General features: G+C 44.2%; 1 protein-coding gene across 1 annotated transcript in view; it reads left to right on the top strand.

Moving 5' to 3' along the window:
* LOC109861104 (probable serine/threonine-protein kinase dyrk2) overlaps positions 1-16,464 on the top strand; it is a 155,932-nt gene that overhangs the window by 92,210 nt on the left and 47,258 nt on the right. The window contains exon 3 of the mRNA XM_020440622.1: positions 9,244-9,288. Coding sequence (XP_020296211.1) covers positions 9,244-9,288 — 45 coding nt within the window. The remainder of the gene's footprint in view (positions 1-9,243; positions 9,289-16,464) is intronic.

Raw genomic sequence — 16,464 nt, 5'->3', positions numbered from 1 at the left:
GTTTCGTCTCTTTCGTCGAGAGTGCAATTCTCTTCCTCTCCTCCCTCCAAGTAATCTCTCGTTCTCTCGCAATTAAACGAGCGAATTACCATCTCGCTGCGTATTTATTCTGGATATTCGCTGAGCGGCGGCGTTTTAAAACAAGAAAAAAGAAAAAAAAAATTTAGTGAGACGCAATTTGCATTTTATAATCCAACAAAGAATTTGAAATTTTATTTTTATGTCTTTTGAACGCTATTTCACAAAGTTTATGTAGTTCTAAAACTTAATACGTGTGCTCTCGTCCTTCTCTTTTGTTGCTCCGTTTCTTCTCTCGAACAATTCGTGGGACGCGCACGATTAACGCAAACCCGCGCGCACGCATCTCCGAGAATACACGCGTCGTTCGCATTGTCCGGCCGTCCCGGGGTTCCAGGTAATTGATGTTAGCGTTTTAATGAAATTCCGCGAACGAAAGAAAAGCACAAGGGGCCGTATTGAACTTACAAACGCGCGCTTGCTCGCCTACCGGCCTTACGCTCAACCGGTTACACTGGTTTTGCGAGAAAAGGAACTAAAAGGAGAGCTGCAGCGCACCGCCGCACCCGCTCCTGGGTGGGAGATGCATAAAAAGGGATCGCGTTCGACAGCAGCTGTGCTTAAATTCACGAACACGCGTTACGTCAACGTCTTGCCGGCTGCGCACAATATTACAAAAATGGTTAATTGGATCTCTTCTGCATCTTCTCTCTTCGATCGCGAAAGTTTCGCATTGTATCGTTGTTGTTTTGCGGCGGAGTTCCGTTCGCGTGTAATGGTTTTTGTTTTCTCTCTCTTTCTCTTTCTCTCTCTCTCTCTCTCTCTCTCTCTCTCTCTCTCTCACTCTCTCAGCTGTTGTGAAAGAGAATATCGCGATATTTTAATAGAAAATATTGCTTCCCGTTGCGCATTAATCGCGGTCTACTAACTTGCCGTAATTGATCACTGCAAGCACAAATTGTTTATTGTAACCCGATTTGCCGCTTCATCGATATTACGCCAACGCGCTCGATTTTATATATATATATATATATATTCGCGCAGTTTGATAGACGTAAAGCATGCGCGCACGCAACGAAATATGGATTTACATTTCATTCGTTGTTTCACATTTTTTTCATCGCAATTTTGATGTAAAACAAAATGTGTAAACGCGCAATATAAAAGAAAGAGAGAAAAAGAGAGAGAGAGAGAGAGGTCGCGCATACGCTTCCAAATAAATATATCGCGCATCTTCACATTTTTTTCTTTTTTTTTTTTTGTCGACGATATTTCGTACTTGACATTTTGCACTTTGAAGCTCGTGCGTGTGTGCGTGTGTTTCCGCAAAATAAGGTCACGCTGACACATATCCTCTTCGCTACACGATATTTCCATACTTTCTCTCTCATATCCTGACAAACGATTTTTCAAAGTGCATATGCCGAGATATTTGTTTGCGAAAAACTAAAAAAAAAAATAGGTTTTCAACAACACCTCTCGATTTTTTATTTCAACCATTTCTCTTGTTTTTTCTTCTTTCTCACAACGTATAGATGGTCGTTCGCGCACGTGTTTGTGAAACCGTACACATTTCTTGATTAAAATCGTTATATAGATCTGTTTGTCGTTTTGACAAAGCAAGAGAATCTCCAGCGCGGACGAAGTGTCCTTCTGTTTAACTGCATTATACATCATCTATCTCAGCGAGATCCTTTGCGTCAATCTATTCGATTTCAGATTGAAGATGAAGTTGCAATGTTTTCGTAATGAAAACATTGCAACTTGACCGCGAAGATTTTAATGATACGTGTGTATTATAGTATATACATGTATACACACATGTAATTACAGTGTTTCCTGTAATGTAATATACAACACACACACACTCTTAATTTTAATTTTCTCGCGGACGTGTGTCGAATGGATACTTGTGTAGCATTCGACAGCGTAACGACAGCATAATAAGGATTGAAATTACAATTTTATCACTCAAATGTACTCTGAGATGACATATAACTTAGGAATTCACACAACGAGACTGTATTATTCGCGTGACTAACGCGTCCTAAAGATAAGCGTTTTCCGTTTTTTTTTTTTCCTACAAAGAGTGTCGATTAATATAAGAGAGTTACAAATCGAGTTTGAACGGCGTAACGAACAAACACAAATAATATGGAAAAACAGAGGGAAATTCTGATCATCCACCAATGTGTGTGAGAAAAGACGTGTCCGCAAGGACACGCGTGTATACTCTGTATCTCTAAATAGCAATATTATTTACTTATGAGTCAATATCCTAATTGAACAAATTTATTTCATCTACAAATCAATTGATTTTGTTGTAATAAACAAAATCACACGATAAAGAAGATTCTAAAAATAAGTAACAGGTAATCGATACGTTTGAATTCGAAACATTTTTATCTCGTTTCGAGGTCGGCAGCGCGCTCGCAAATTTGGCCTAACTGGTCGTCGAGGTCGCACGACATCCGGGGTCGGGATCCGTTTCGCGAACGTTTACGGCATCGACCTAAACCGAGAGCGACGACGACGACGACGAAGACGACAGCCCCGATTTCAGCCCGGCAAAGAGGAACGCCCGCGATTCTCGCTCGCGACTTCTTGATCGTCGCGCGAGTATATTTTCGTTTCTGGCACGTTGCTGAGGCCTACATCGTGACGGCACGACGGGGTCTCGCTCTGGCTTGCATTTCGCACGCGTTATGTAATTTCGCGCCCTTAGTCGCGCTCGCCAACATATACCTGTTACGTGGTTTGTTCCGCGCGATCAACTTGTTCTTCTCTTCGAGCAAGTTTCTATAATATAAACAAAAGAAAAGAAATCATGGAAATAAATAATTTCGCGTGTGAAACGTTGCGTTTACGTTAATTGCCGTTAGATTCAGTGCAATTATCTTTGGCTGATATAATAAGTGCTCGCGAGATTCTCGTTCGTTCGTTTAATGATTCGTTTCTTTTGCTCAAAATTTGTGGTTAGGAACCCCAAGGTTCTCGTTACGACGCGATATGTCGGCGCGCCAGTCGATGGCGTGCACGTGGCTGTCGGATGTATCGAGTGAACTTTTCGTACTGCTGTTTTATTACGTTCTCAAACTGGGCCGTGGCATAATAAAGAAACTGGTAATGTCTGTTCTGGAGAAAGGATTGTTTATTGCGGCGAAATAAGATAGCGGTGGTGTGTGCACCTTCGGGCGGACGAAAATAAGTTTGGCACATGGTTACGCGATCATTTTCGTGATCCACGCGATCATTTTCGTGATCCACGCGATTTCCCGTCGCACTAAAAAAACGTACGCTCGTGAAAATAATTCATATAGTACACAGAGTGACAAAAGTTGTGTTTCACAAATTTCATTAATGTAAAATCCTCGCTCCTCGTTTACCGACCGGAATTGTTCGCGATAATCAGAGAGATATACGTCGTTGGCCGTATAACCCTATTCTTCGTCACGCTAATTATATTTCCCGATATTCTCCGCGACTGGTGAATGCCATCGCGGTCGCACTGACGGTCGTTATCGGAAAACTCAGTGTATTCGTCCGGAGTGTTTGTTTTCCAATTAATTACAGACTTTGCTTTTCCCAGTCGACGAAAGAATACGCACAACACACACATACACACACAGAGACGCGTGCGCTCTCTCTCTCTCTCCTTCTCTTTCTCTTTCTCGAGTCACCGCAAATAAACGGACGCAACCGCGCTGCGTGCGTCGGAGAGAAGACCGCGACTGCGATTGCGTAAGCGCGTGTCGGGCACGCACTCGGAATGCGTGCACATATTGGTGCTGTTTCCTCCTCGTCACGAGTTTTAAACGTGTGCGATTCGACGCGAGGACCCGACCGATTGCGTAACGTCACGAAGTGAAGTGCGCGAGCGTTGCTTGCAATTGAGGTCGATCAGCTGATCGGACGAAGAAGAAGAAGAAAGTTCCGCCAACTACGAAAGTGCAACGTGTGATTTATAAAGTCGCGAATTTTTCTTCGATAAGTGTCGTTTGCGGTAATAATTCGCGCGCGACGTCAATTGACATTTGACTGAATAAATTGCGTGAATAAATATATATATATATGTATATACATATACGTTTCTCGAGTATCGATCCACCCTCTCTCGCGTGGAAAGTAGGTCGATCTTTGGTCACACGCGTGTGCACACACGTGTACGCGAATCGCCGATTAATTCGGGACGCATTGTCGTTTTCGATAACGGATTGGGAGCGCCGGTTGGTTGCGCGAAACGACATCGATAAATACACGCAAGAGTCTTGTATACACCCGCGCGCGCGCGCGCAAGAGCGCGGCCGACAATAATTCGCGCACAAAGAAAATCGAGATTAAGTAATTAAATTGCAAAGCGCAACGAAATTAGTTCCGCGGAGCGTTTCGCGATTCTCCTTGCCGTGTTATTTTCTCCCGAGATACTTGATCATTCATGCGACGCTGCAATCTCACGTCGGTATCTGGTGCGCTGCGAAATGCAAATGCGCATTCCTGCGCTGCCGCCGTCGCCGCCGCGCGCACTGCATTTCACGGTGCATTAGAAAGTGGCGGTTTTCAAACGGGCAGTTAACACACGTACGCTTCCACGCGCGTGCACGCGTCGTCAGTTCCTCTCGTTAGCCGAGGCGCGTAAACACGCGCGCGCGTCCAACTCGATTATCGCAAACTCGACCGATTGCGTAACGCTTGCTGCACTCATTTGTTTTTTTTTCTTTTTTTATTTTTTCGTTGTTTGTATTACCGTCAATTGCGCTGTGTGTTTGTAAATCGTCTTCCTAGGGTGAATCGGAATCCCGCAATCGAGTCTCACTCTCGTATGAGCCGCGAGATTGCGTATCTAAAAATAAACACGATGAATCAACACAGCGGGAAAATCAATGGGTGAGATCGGCTTTATCTCGCTGGAACATTTAATCTTGAATCACCGGCGCAATTAACGCGCGCGATGAATCGTTTTCTCCTTAGCGAGATAAGAAGAAGAGGCGGTAAAGTTCAAACTGTTACACGCGCGCGACTGAATGAAAAACGCGTCATTCCGCGAAAAAAAAACGAGGCAGCGCGATTATACTAACCGCTGATTCGATCATTTACAATTCACGTCTTGTCGCGCATGGTCGAGGGATAATCAGAAAATCGTTAGAGTTGTTACACACGTACACATATTGTATACGTGTATAACAACAGTATATATATATATACATATTGTGTGTTGTATATTGATAACCGTGCTCGGATTATAAGTTTATCGGTCAACGACGTTTTTTTTACGTCTCTTTCTCTTTCCTTCTCGGTTGCAGTTCAGCTTGTTTTCCCGTGCACGTCGGTCGTTCGTATATTTAACGGCTCGTTTGTCAGACAATCAAGAGAGATATATGTCGAAGATATATTCGCAAAATTTGATAGACACACGTCGGTCTCGTTGCAATATTACCGTATCAAAAGAGACAGAGCAGAGAGCTCTTTAATACCGGTGCTGTTTAAGTTGCATAATGAAGTTCCTGGTGAAGTACTACGACTTCCTGAACGTCAAGTTCTCCACGGTGAGATTTTCAAGCAGCGCAGTTGCATATTATATATATGTTTTCATTTCGAAGCATTTAGCAGAACGAAAGCGAGTTTTCGAATGCATACGTGTCAAAAGACTCTAACAAAGATTGTTGCAACATACACATGTGTCAAGAATCACGAAGTATCATATTTCACGAATTAAAAGAGCAAGAAACTGGTATTTAATTTATTCGCAAAAAGATAACATCTTTGTAATTATTATGCATCAAGTATATTTTATCACAAGTCAGAAAATATCTATTTATAGATTTTTTATTTGTAATTACAAAACGCAACATCTAGTTGTCAGCGATTGTCAACAATTTTCAAAGTCGTAGGAAAAGTTATAGCAAATCTTAAAATCTCGTTGCACGATGAACGGAAACAATTTGTAATATTATTATTATTAACCTTTAAATTATCGTGCAACGAAAACGGGTAAACTGTGTTGTTAGAATGTCGTCTAGCACTAACTGAAATTCCGAGAAGATGTAAATGAAACTTGCTCACATATCATTCTGTGAAAAAAACAAGAATAAAATTGTTTCTGTTGAAAAACAAAATGATTAACTAAAATAGTAGCTTTTGTGTGTGCGCGTAAAGTGATGTAGCTCCGAAAGCGATAAAGAAATTTTAATCCATCGCCACTTTTTCATTATCGTCTATCTTATTAAATCCTCGTTTTACCTAAATATCTTGTATAATTGGCAACTTCATGTTTTTTGTGAGATTTCTTTTCACATTAAGTATAACTTGTTTTTTCTTTTATCGGCCACACGAGAGAAGAAACAGTCGGAAATAACGATCCGCCTTGGATCTTAAATTACGAAGATTGACAGCCCCAGCAGTATCGATAATTGCGTACAAGAGCGCGCCTTATCGCGCCGCGCGCGTCGTCCGATAATGGAACCGGCTCGCGAAATCCCCGACGACCTTTTAGATATGCACGCCTCTGCATGAAAGAATGGCATTATGCGCATTCCGCGGTGTACGCAGCAACCGCAAAGAGCGATGCATCTGCCGCGCTGAGGTCGCGCGTTATCGCACTATTTATCATACGCTCTCTCTTTCTCTCGTTCTCTCGCGCTTCCGTTCGTCGCGATAATTGGATTTCTCTGAAACGTATCGCGCAAGCGACTTGTGAAAAATTCGGCGACCTTTTTCTTCGATATTATCGGAATCCCCGAGATCCCCTTGTGATATACACCTTATCGAATGGAAGGAGGAATCATTTGTGATTTGTCGCTCCTCAAGGATGTGTATACACAAAGCAAAATCCTACGCGCATATATATCGATTATCTAAACCTTTGTCGATTATTGAAGAAAAAGAGAAATGCGCAAAGAGAGTTTGTTTTTAATCCTTATTAATAATTAAAATCTAACAATGACATTTTGGAAAAGAACACCACAAAGTAGGCACACAACTTTTAAAAAGTCATCATTAGATTTAATTCATTAGAGTTACATTTAATTAATTTCTTCCCGTTTGTCTGTAACAACATGCTTCACATACAAACGATATCGATGTTATCTAAGACTCGAAATAGTTTGTTTAAATCACGATAAGTATAATAATACACACGGAAGCGATTACGACACATAATTCATCGAACATCATCTCGATGACTCACAGAAGGAACCACAAATCACTTAACGTTCCGCGATCGATAATAAAGATGCTACAATTGTTCGCTGACGTAACGTTTTTATCGGGCACGAGAAGTCGGAAGAAGTTTATTAGCGCGCGATTCTTTATTGATGTCGATGACACATTTAAATGCGGTTATTTGCTGACGTTTCTTCGTGTATAATCTTCTCGTAAACTCGCGTCGTCACGCGACACTATATTGCCGCGTTTTGCAAAATCGTCGAAAACTCGCAAGGGGCGCGATTCATCCTCTTGTTATTCGGTCGAATTGCGCAAATGTGGATTTTGCAGAAATTAAGGCGAGTTCGCGCGGACGCAAAAAAGACTCAAAAAGTTTCGTAACCGTACGTGTCGCGTTCCGTCAAAGTCCATTGACACGACATTTTTATTACCGCGCGTGAACAAGCAGCGTCACGTTTTATTGCCGTTTAAAAGCACATACGTTTCGCGTGTACGCTAAAATATATATATATATATATATATATATATAATCGTTGTGCTTTAGTGTCATCTTGCGCAGCTGTGTTTGTATATCTTTTATGTAAAACGAACGTTGTAACGAACGTTACACATTTCATATAATATATATATATACAAAGCACAACGATAAAAAACTGATTATGTAGAATAATGGATACGTAACACGTTTTCTGAAAGCATGTGCGTGTTCGAAGGCGCAGTAAAAGTGCGATTATCGCTAAATGCGCCGTTTTGAGTTTACCGAGTTAATTGCTCGAGAAAAATACATTCACCGAGAGAATGTTAAAAAAAAGGAGAGAGTGTAGTTGCTCGTAAATTATATTCGTGTAATTCAAACTCGCTTCGCTCTTATTGTTTTTTTATGGAACGGATAGATATCGCGATCACGATATTGAGCGAGCGCGCGATGCTTCTTTTTTGCCTCTATTTTCGAAATCCGCAAGTGCTTTCGTTGCCAGCCAAGCTGGCAAGATGAGGTGAGAGACTAATTCTCTGTAACAGGGGGACAAAGAGCGACCACAAAAGCCCAATGGGGCTCTATCAGCCTGCCGCAGTAGAGTGCAGCGACACGTCAATGTAATTTGTCAGTCGTTGCACTTTGCGCGCTTGATCGTCGCGAATTCCTCGTTGTAAATCATCTTTTGTTTAACAATTTCTCCACGCTGTGTGAGAAACACTTCTTAAAAATACTAAGAAACATCGATCAAAAATGTAATCCTCTTATATATAGAAAAAAAAAACGTGACTAAAGTAAAGTCACGTGACAAGAAAGAGTAGAAAAACAACACGTGACTAAAGAAACGTGATTGTAATTTATATTATATATAACATTAAATAATATATATTATACATATAATTTATTATATATTCAATATTATATTATATTATATGTATTATATACACACTACAGTAAGGTCACTGATCTCGGTCGCGTGACTGCGTCGAGGTCACTGACCCGGCCGCGCGACCTTGGCGGGGTCACTGACCTCGGTCGCGCGACCGTGGCGTGACCTGACTTGGTCACGTGATTACGATGTGTGTGTGTGTGTGTGTGTGTGTGTGTGTGTATTATATCGATATAGAATATTATATATAATATATATAATATTCTCTTTTTTACTCTTTTTCTTGTCACGAGACTTTAGTTATGGTGTTTTTCTACTTCTCCCTGTTATTATTTTTCGAGTTTTTTGCAATTTTGCATTTCATGCGTTATTTCTGACATCTTTCATATGTATATTATATGGTTTGTAAGACGTATATATTAGATGTCTCGCGATATGACAGGTTGTGCCCACTGACACTACACGTTCAAAAAAAAAAAATAATAGCGCGCGCTTGTGTTGTGCTAGTATCTTAAAATAAAAAAATGCGAAGCGCATTTTTTTTTTGACAAAAATGCAAGAATCAGAAATTGTAGCCGCGGATCGCGACGTACGTTTTTATTTTCGCAAAACACTCGAGCGCAGAATACGAAAGATACATATTTACACAAAGTTGTGATTTATGCAAATTATTCACTTGATTTTTTATTCTGACTTGCAGGTGAGTAGGCGATCCAAAGAGCGTGTGACACAAGAGAAGGGAAGGGTGAGTCAATTTGAGTTTGTTGCCGCTAAGAAAACTCTTAGTTGTTCTAACCTTACAGCAGAGCGCGCGCGCGCGCGCGCGCGATGACGCGGAGAGAAATCTGTACACACACGACTCTATCCTTCGACATCAACCGCGAACATCGTGTACGAGAAGCGACAGCTTCCACCCACGTGGCGGGGAAACTTGTCGATACACACCGACAAGTCCGTTCGATTAGCATGCACGTCGCGTCACCGTCGAACAGGAAGGGCGGTTTAATAACACGGCGTAGGACAGTTCGCATCCGCCACGTACGTACGCGGAATACCGTCCGGATACGCGTGCGACGACGGACAATTTTTGCGACGCGCCGTTGTAACGTTGTTACGTCGCGTCGGCGCTTGAATATACGCACGAAAAGAGAAACCGCCTTCCGTCAACGCGCTGATGCGTACGCGCGCGCGTACGCACACTTGCGACGTGCAAATCTTCATTTTGTTACTTATTGCGGGATTTATTGCGTTCCGCGCGGAGAGAAATCGTTCCGAAAACAAAAAAAAAAAATGTTTGGTGTTTTTGCACCAAAACAAGCTTCTTTCGTAGAAATGTTTATTTTTATCTTTCACAAAAAAGGATAGTTACATTCGAGACACCTTTAAATCGGAACACAAATAAGTGGTTTCAGAGGAATTATCCGACCAACAGAGAAAGTAACTAACTTTATTATCGCGCTCCCCCGGTAATTTCGTTCTTCTTTAGATTACTTTTTCTCGACGTTGAATAACCATAAAACTTTTCTTCTTCCTTACGAGAGCCTTGCGCTCGCGCGACGAAGTAATCTTACTCCAATTTGCGATACAGATCAAGTTGTGTGAGGCGAAGAGGAGATGGGGGGAAGCGCTCTCCGCGAGCGAAGATTAATTGAAGCGAAACGAAGACTCGCGCGCGCGCGAAGCGAGGTATCAACGCACGTACAAAATACACATGAGAGATTGGAGGAGAAGTTACAAGCGCGTCTACGATCTCTAGGTGAGGTGTGAGATGCAAATCGCGATAGAAAACAGGAATGCGCGCACGCGCGATATCTTCGCGCGATGATATCAGAGATTTATCAAAGTTGAGAAAAAGGAAAAAAAAACCGCGTCCTTCGGGGCGCGGCGTCGGTGCTGACGCGTCTAAAGCCGCGCTCGTCAATTGTGTGAGCAAGTAGGTCAGAATAATCCACGGCGGATTTCGTCGAAATGCGAGCGCGATTTTTAACGTCGCGCAACTTGATATTCTCTCGGCGCGCGAAACGCCGTTGATAGATTCGCTTTTTTATACTTCGCGCGAGTCGCATCCGTTTTGTTCGGCACCACTCCATCACTGTCGATCACGCAAGTCTCGGTCGTTCGCGAATTTCCGCGAAAGTCTCTTCCGCAAGCGAATGCTAATTAACGCGCAACGTGTCCGGCATATGTTAATTATTACTGAGATATCTTTTCGGTAATATGATGAAGAAAATGCGTGTACGTGATTCGTTAACTGCGCGCTGCAAAAATCTCGGGATTCTTACGATCGAGCGATTATAAATAGCGCCGGCGATTCGAGCCCGGCGATGTTTGATCAGTTGTGTTTAAAAAAAAAAAAAAAGTTCCAGCGTCGATGAGACAGCGCCATCGGCGAAGTCTCTCATTATAAACCGTCTTGTCGAAGGTGTCTCGTTAGACGATAACACGACGATAATGCTCGCTTCCTCACTTTCACTGTTTCTAATTGTCGCGTTCGCAATAAACAAGCGCGCCGGCAAATTTTTCTTAATTGCAATCGCGCGTAATGATCATCGCGCGTAGCCGGCCGAGTGTTTCGATTTCGTTTGCACGCCGCTTTCACGGATTCATAGGTGTGTTTCGACCGCAAAAAGAACGCTAATACGAGAAAAAAAAAGCGCGCCACGCTTTTACGTTTCTTTTGTGAGAGAAGGAACACGTATACAACAGACGCGCTAAACTCGGGGGTTTCAACTCGCGCGTCTGAAACGTTCCGGTGAGGCGTGTCGAGAGAGCAGAGAATGGCGTTGTGCGACGTTATCTTAACATCATTAATTAACGAGGGTTAATGGCACCGTGACCCGCGCGCCAGCCACGTGCACACCTGGAATAGGTAAAGTGGAAACAGGTCGGTGCTTATATACCGGGAATGATTTCGCAGAGTGGTTGGTCTCTCTTTCCTCTCTCTCTCTCTCTCGAATGCGAATTAATTACACACTCAGACGGACTTAAGCCGGTGGGATATGCAAACTGTCTCGCGACTCATCGAAATACCGGTGCGAGATACTGATGTCAAGTGAAAGAGAACAGAGGATGTATCTCGAGCGATATATCTCTGAGATTCAACAGGAAATTCCATATTGATGTACATATGCATTTTGTTAGAGAATATTCGTCGCGAATTCCGATATAAAACAATTGTTATAAACTCGATTGACGTTTGAGATGGGAATCGACTTCGTCGGAAAACGAATATGTGTCTCGTCAATCTCTCGGACGGGAGTAAAAATGGATTTGAGAAGAATATGAAGTCTTTTTTTTTTTAGTTTTTTATTTTTAATGCGAGATCGCGATTTGGTTCTGCGACGCAAAAAAAAATCCTGATTTGGTTTCCGACGGAGCGCCGGTATCTCGTTGCGATTTTTCCTCACGTTCGCGCGCGCTGCGTCAGTTGTGCCCGCGCGCGCGCGCGCGCTTGTTAACGATTTAACGAGCGCGGGTGCGTTTTGCAAGTAAGCCGCGTTCTGAATGGCAGGCCGCGCGCGTTCCGCTCGTATAAATCCACTAGTTAGCTGCAAATTCACGTTGATTGGACGTACGTAGCGTGCAACGCTAGGATTATACAGCCTTGAAGCTTAATGAAATTTACAAGTTCAATCTCGGACGCGAGAGATGTGCGCATCGCGCAAAACCGCACCGCGCATAAACGTGCCGCGCGTTTATTTGGATATCTCTGCTACGGTTTCTCCTTTTTTTTTCCTCTTCTCTCTCTCTCTCTCTCCGCACGCGTATGTTTCCGCGAGAGAAAGAAAGAGCGCGCGTGATGGATTCTCAAGGCCGATGACGAATCGCATTTTCTTGTTTGAGGTTTTTGCGACGCGCGGCGTATTTGTTTTCAACGTAGTTGGGGGGGGGGGGGGGAATAAAGAGGATAAGAAAAACCGCGCGCGATTTACTTCGCGCGCGTCGCGTCGCGTCGCTTTTCTCTCTTTCTCCTCGAGCGAACGATAAACCCTCGACAAAGGGTTAACGGCTTAAAAGTGGCGGCCGTTGTTGATAACAAGGCCGTTGCTTCGGAACATATTGACGATGAATCACGGCCGGCTTTCGCGCATATAATAGGATGAAGTCCCGCGGATCTCCGTGCCATTATTACCTTCCCGCGTACACATTGTGACGGGTGGTGTAGTGGTGATTTGGTGGAGCGCGTGGGCGAGCGCGCGGCAATTCGCGAATCTCGCGTGGGCGCGCCGAGCGGATGCAAAATTAATCGTTCGCAAATGCGAAAGCTCTCCACATGCGTATATATATATATATATAGCTCTCGCATTTTAGTCGCGATCGCATCGCGAATTAAGCTGAGCTTTGCATTGCGCGCGTGCCGACGACGCTCACACAATCGGGTTTTCAACAGTCAAACAGTCCATTTCCCGTTCTTCTATTCAGCACGCGGACCATTCAACGCGCGGATCGTGATTCGCCTTTTAAACGCGCGCAAATTGGTAATGAAATATATAAAGAAGCAAATTATCAGCTAGAGTTCCTTTTCACGTGGCGATGGGAATTTTATCGCTCGGTTAATTAAACGTTTTTCGTTTTATCTGCCGAATATGTATGTATACCGAGGAAATTTTTAATTGAATTCACACTCGCAAGAGAAAAGGGGTCGATGAGAAAGAGAGAAGCCGTGAGAATTTCTGAGAGAATCGGGGAATCGCGATATATTCCGTTGTGTGTATTATAGCAAGCGCGAAATAATCGCGCAATATGCTCGCGCGCGCGGCGATGTATCGCGGAGACGAGAGGAGAGAGAGGAAAAGAAAGGATACGCGCGCGCGCGCGCGCGCGCAAGAGTCCAACGATTTCTCCTCTGGTGGTCTCTTCGCGCGCATCGCGCAGTTCGCGTTTTGAGAACCTTCGCAAATCTCTCGAGTGGGCGCTAAACGTGTTTGCTTTACCTGATGCACCGACACGCGCGTTTATATGTACACACGACGAGCGGTAATACGCGTCTAAGAAGTGCCACAAAGTACCGGGTCGTCACACTTTCGCGCATGTCGAAGGCGCGTTTTTAACCGACGGAGGGACTTTTTTCGCAGACGGCGAGACCTTCGAATGCGCGCGACTTTTTACGCGCGCTCGCACCAAGTACCGAAGTACTTCGTTTCTCTCGCGCGAAATAACACGTGACGCACGCACAGACGCACACAGGAGGTTTAATGTAGCGGCAATAATGACGGTGCGTTTACGCGCGCGATGCAAAAGATTTATAATAATAATTATTATTACGACAAGACGTAGAATTTTTCTCTACAAAGTATAGGTATAGCGGAGAAAAATCGTAAAAAAAAAAAAATGATCATCGCTACTCTCTTTGGCACGGAATGCGTGATTAATCAATTTCCGTTCTTCGAGGACGATCGATCAATCATTGACGTATCGACCGACGAGAGAGAGAGAGAGAGAGAGAAGACGACGAGATTGCATTGCATCCGATTTGCGTGCGTTTATTCCGACAAAAATTAAGATTTTCAAGGACAAGGCGTCATTGAGCGTCTATTTTTGAACCACGCGATTATTATAACGTGTGGACGCGGTTTGCGATCGCGACGCGACGAGCCTTTGTTGTCGCGTCGATGATGCGGTGGACGGGGAGTCGCGTCGCTTTGATCGCCCTTCGTGATCAGCAAGGTGTTAAATCCTTTTCCAGGGAACAGCTGGCGTGTTCATAACGGGGGTTTGCGCTTTTGCGTCAGACGCGACGAGAGACGCGCATCGTACACGTAAATGACGACGCGAGGTATTGTCGTCGGTTCATTCATAAAGACGCGCACTCTTCCTCTTTGGGCACCCACGCTCCTCTCTCTCTCTCTCTCTCTCTCTCACCTCGTCGTCGTCACGACGACGCGGCGTTATTTTCATTCATGCACTTCGTGAGGGTCTTACTTACGCACGAGCCAGAGATTCCTTACGCGAGTGAGTCATCGGCCGCGCGGCGCCCGGTGTTACGAGCGGTGGTCCTCGCGCAAAGGTAGTCGATCGCCAATCGTTGCCGGGATCGCGCGGAACGCGATCACGAACTTTCGCCAGGTGTGTTAACGTTTTCTCGTCGGGACGCGCGCTGAACTTGCAGCAAGTGCATTGAAACGCGAGAGAGAGAAAGAGAGAGAGAGAGACAGAAAGAACGAAATGAAATTCCACGAGTGGCAGACCCGCGCCGAGCTCTGGCTGGGAGTAGGAAAAGCGGTGGAAAGATGTTTCCAGGCAAGTACTTCCGAATCGATGTAGGTCGCTTGTGCGCGGATTAAATGCGAGTGCACTAGTCCGCGTTACGTCCTTACGTTCGCGAAGAGGAGTACTGCGTGCTGCGGAAAGACTGAGATAAAAAAAAGTTTCGAAAAACTTCTTCGGAACTTTCTCTCTCTTTTCAGACGTATCTTACCAACGCTCTTTTACCGTTATCTGTCCGTACGGCGAGATAATGTTGAAGTAACATAGCGACAGACAGTGACGTGGCCGCGGCGGTCAGAGAGCTGCGACTCCGGGTGTGAGAAATCGCAAGAGATCTCGGGTGGGGAAGAGAAAAGAGGAGAGACAGAGAGAGAGAGAGAGAAAAGGGAAGGCGATAAAATTATGCTTCGCGCGCGCGGTAAAGAACGGCCAAAGAGCGAAAGATCGCGCGACGTGTAACGCGACAGGTATGCTTTCAGAAGCGAATTTAAAATTCCGGCATTCAGATGTAGACGCGCGCGCGCTTTCTTAAATGCGCGACCTGCATTAGCTGTGAGTCATTTCCTTCGCTGACTCGATACAACTCGGCGGCACCTAACGCACAATTACGCCGCACGTCACTGGCGAGCGGAACGAGCGGACTATATACTACTACACACTACTCATACACCACGCACCGCACTATTAGCAATCAGCTGGCGGAATCTAGGCGGGTTTCTTAGCTTTGTGTGTTGCCCTAATGACGTTCTCTCCCGAGCGGTCCTGGTCTCTTAAGCTCGCTCGCTCGTCGTAATCTCGCCGTGTCCGGCTTATCTTTCAGGAAACCGATTAAGCCACCGACCGCGAGTGTACTTTTCGTTCGTAACTGAGTCAAGTCGCTCCGTGACTGTAATCACGCTCGCGTACTCTCATCTTTACAACAGCCATTAAACGACGACATCCGACGAGATCCATTATAACGGACAATGTTTACACATATATAATATGTTTCTTTTTTTTTTTTTTCGGTTTTAAAACATCAGCTCGAATCGTATCGCTCCCGATAATGCTTTCTCACTTTAACGGAATGTCCGGAGTTGGCGTTTCAATTGTTGTTTACGAAGAAAAACAAGCGGGGGAAAAACTTATTCAGTCCGTTCACAAACGGCCACACTTCGATAACAGTCCGCTCACGGTTTTTCCAAGTTCCAATTATCGGCGCCGAACGTTCGCGTCATCGTCACACTCGCGTAGATTATCAATGACTCGGGAAGCGCGCTCCGATGAAAGAATCTGCATTTTTACGCATTCACGACTCTTGTGTGTCGAAAGGAATACATTAAAGTAAATAAAAACATATAAAAATTCCTTTTTCCACGCATAGTTTTTTTATTCAAATGGTCTTTACGTGCGACAATCGGTGCGTGAATAAATGTAACGTAATCGAGTGAGTAATATATTAGATGAATAATCAACATTCACACAGGAAATAAGCGAGCTCTTTGTTCGCTGAAAATAGTTTTTCTCGATTTTTTTGTTTTTCTGCAACAACGCGCGCAATAGTCTCTTGATAAAAATTTACGCTTTCGACTCTGTCTTTCATCTTGCGAACATATATTCGCAAAGAGTATAAAATCGCGATACGGTTCTCTGCAACAGTTTCCTCCGTAAAGCGCACTTTGAACGGTGTGTGCGTCGAATCGGCGTAAAAATCGCGTTTAGAAGCTGCCGTTTA

Source organism: Pseudomyrmex gracilis, unplaced genomic scaffold (assembly GCF_002006095.1).
Source record: "Pseudomyrmex gracilis isolate BER0280 unplaced genomic scaffold, ASM200609v1 scaffold_8, whole genome shotgun sequence".
In the NCBI taxonomy this organism is placed as follows: domain Eukaryota; kingdom Metazoa; phylum Arthropoda; class Insecta; order Hymenoptera; family Formicidae; genus Pseudomyrmex; species Pseudomyrmex gracilis.
This window is presented reverse-complemented; position numbering and strand designations above follow the sequence as displayed.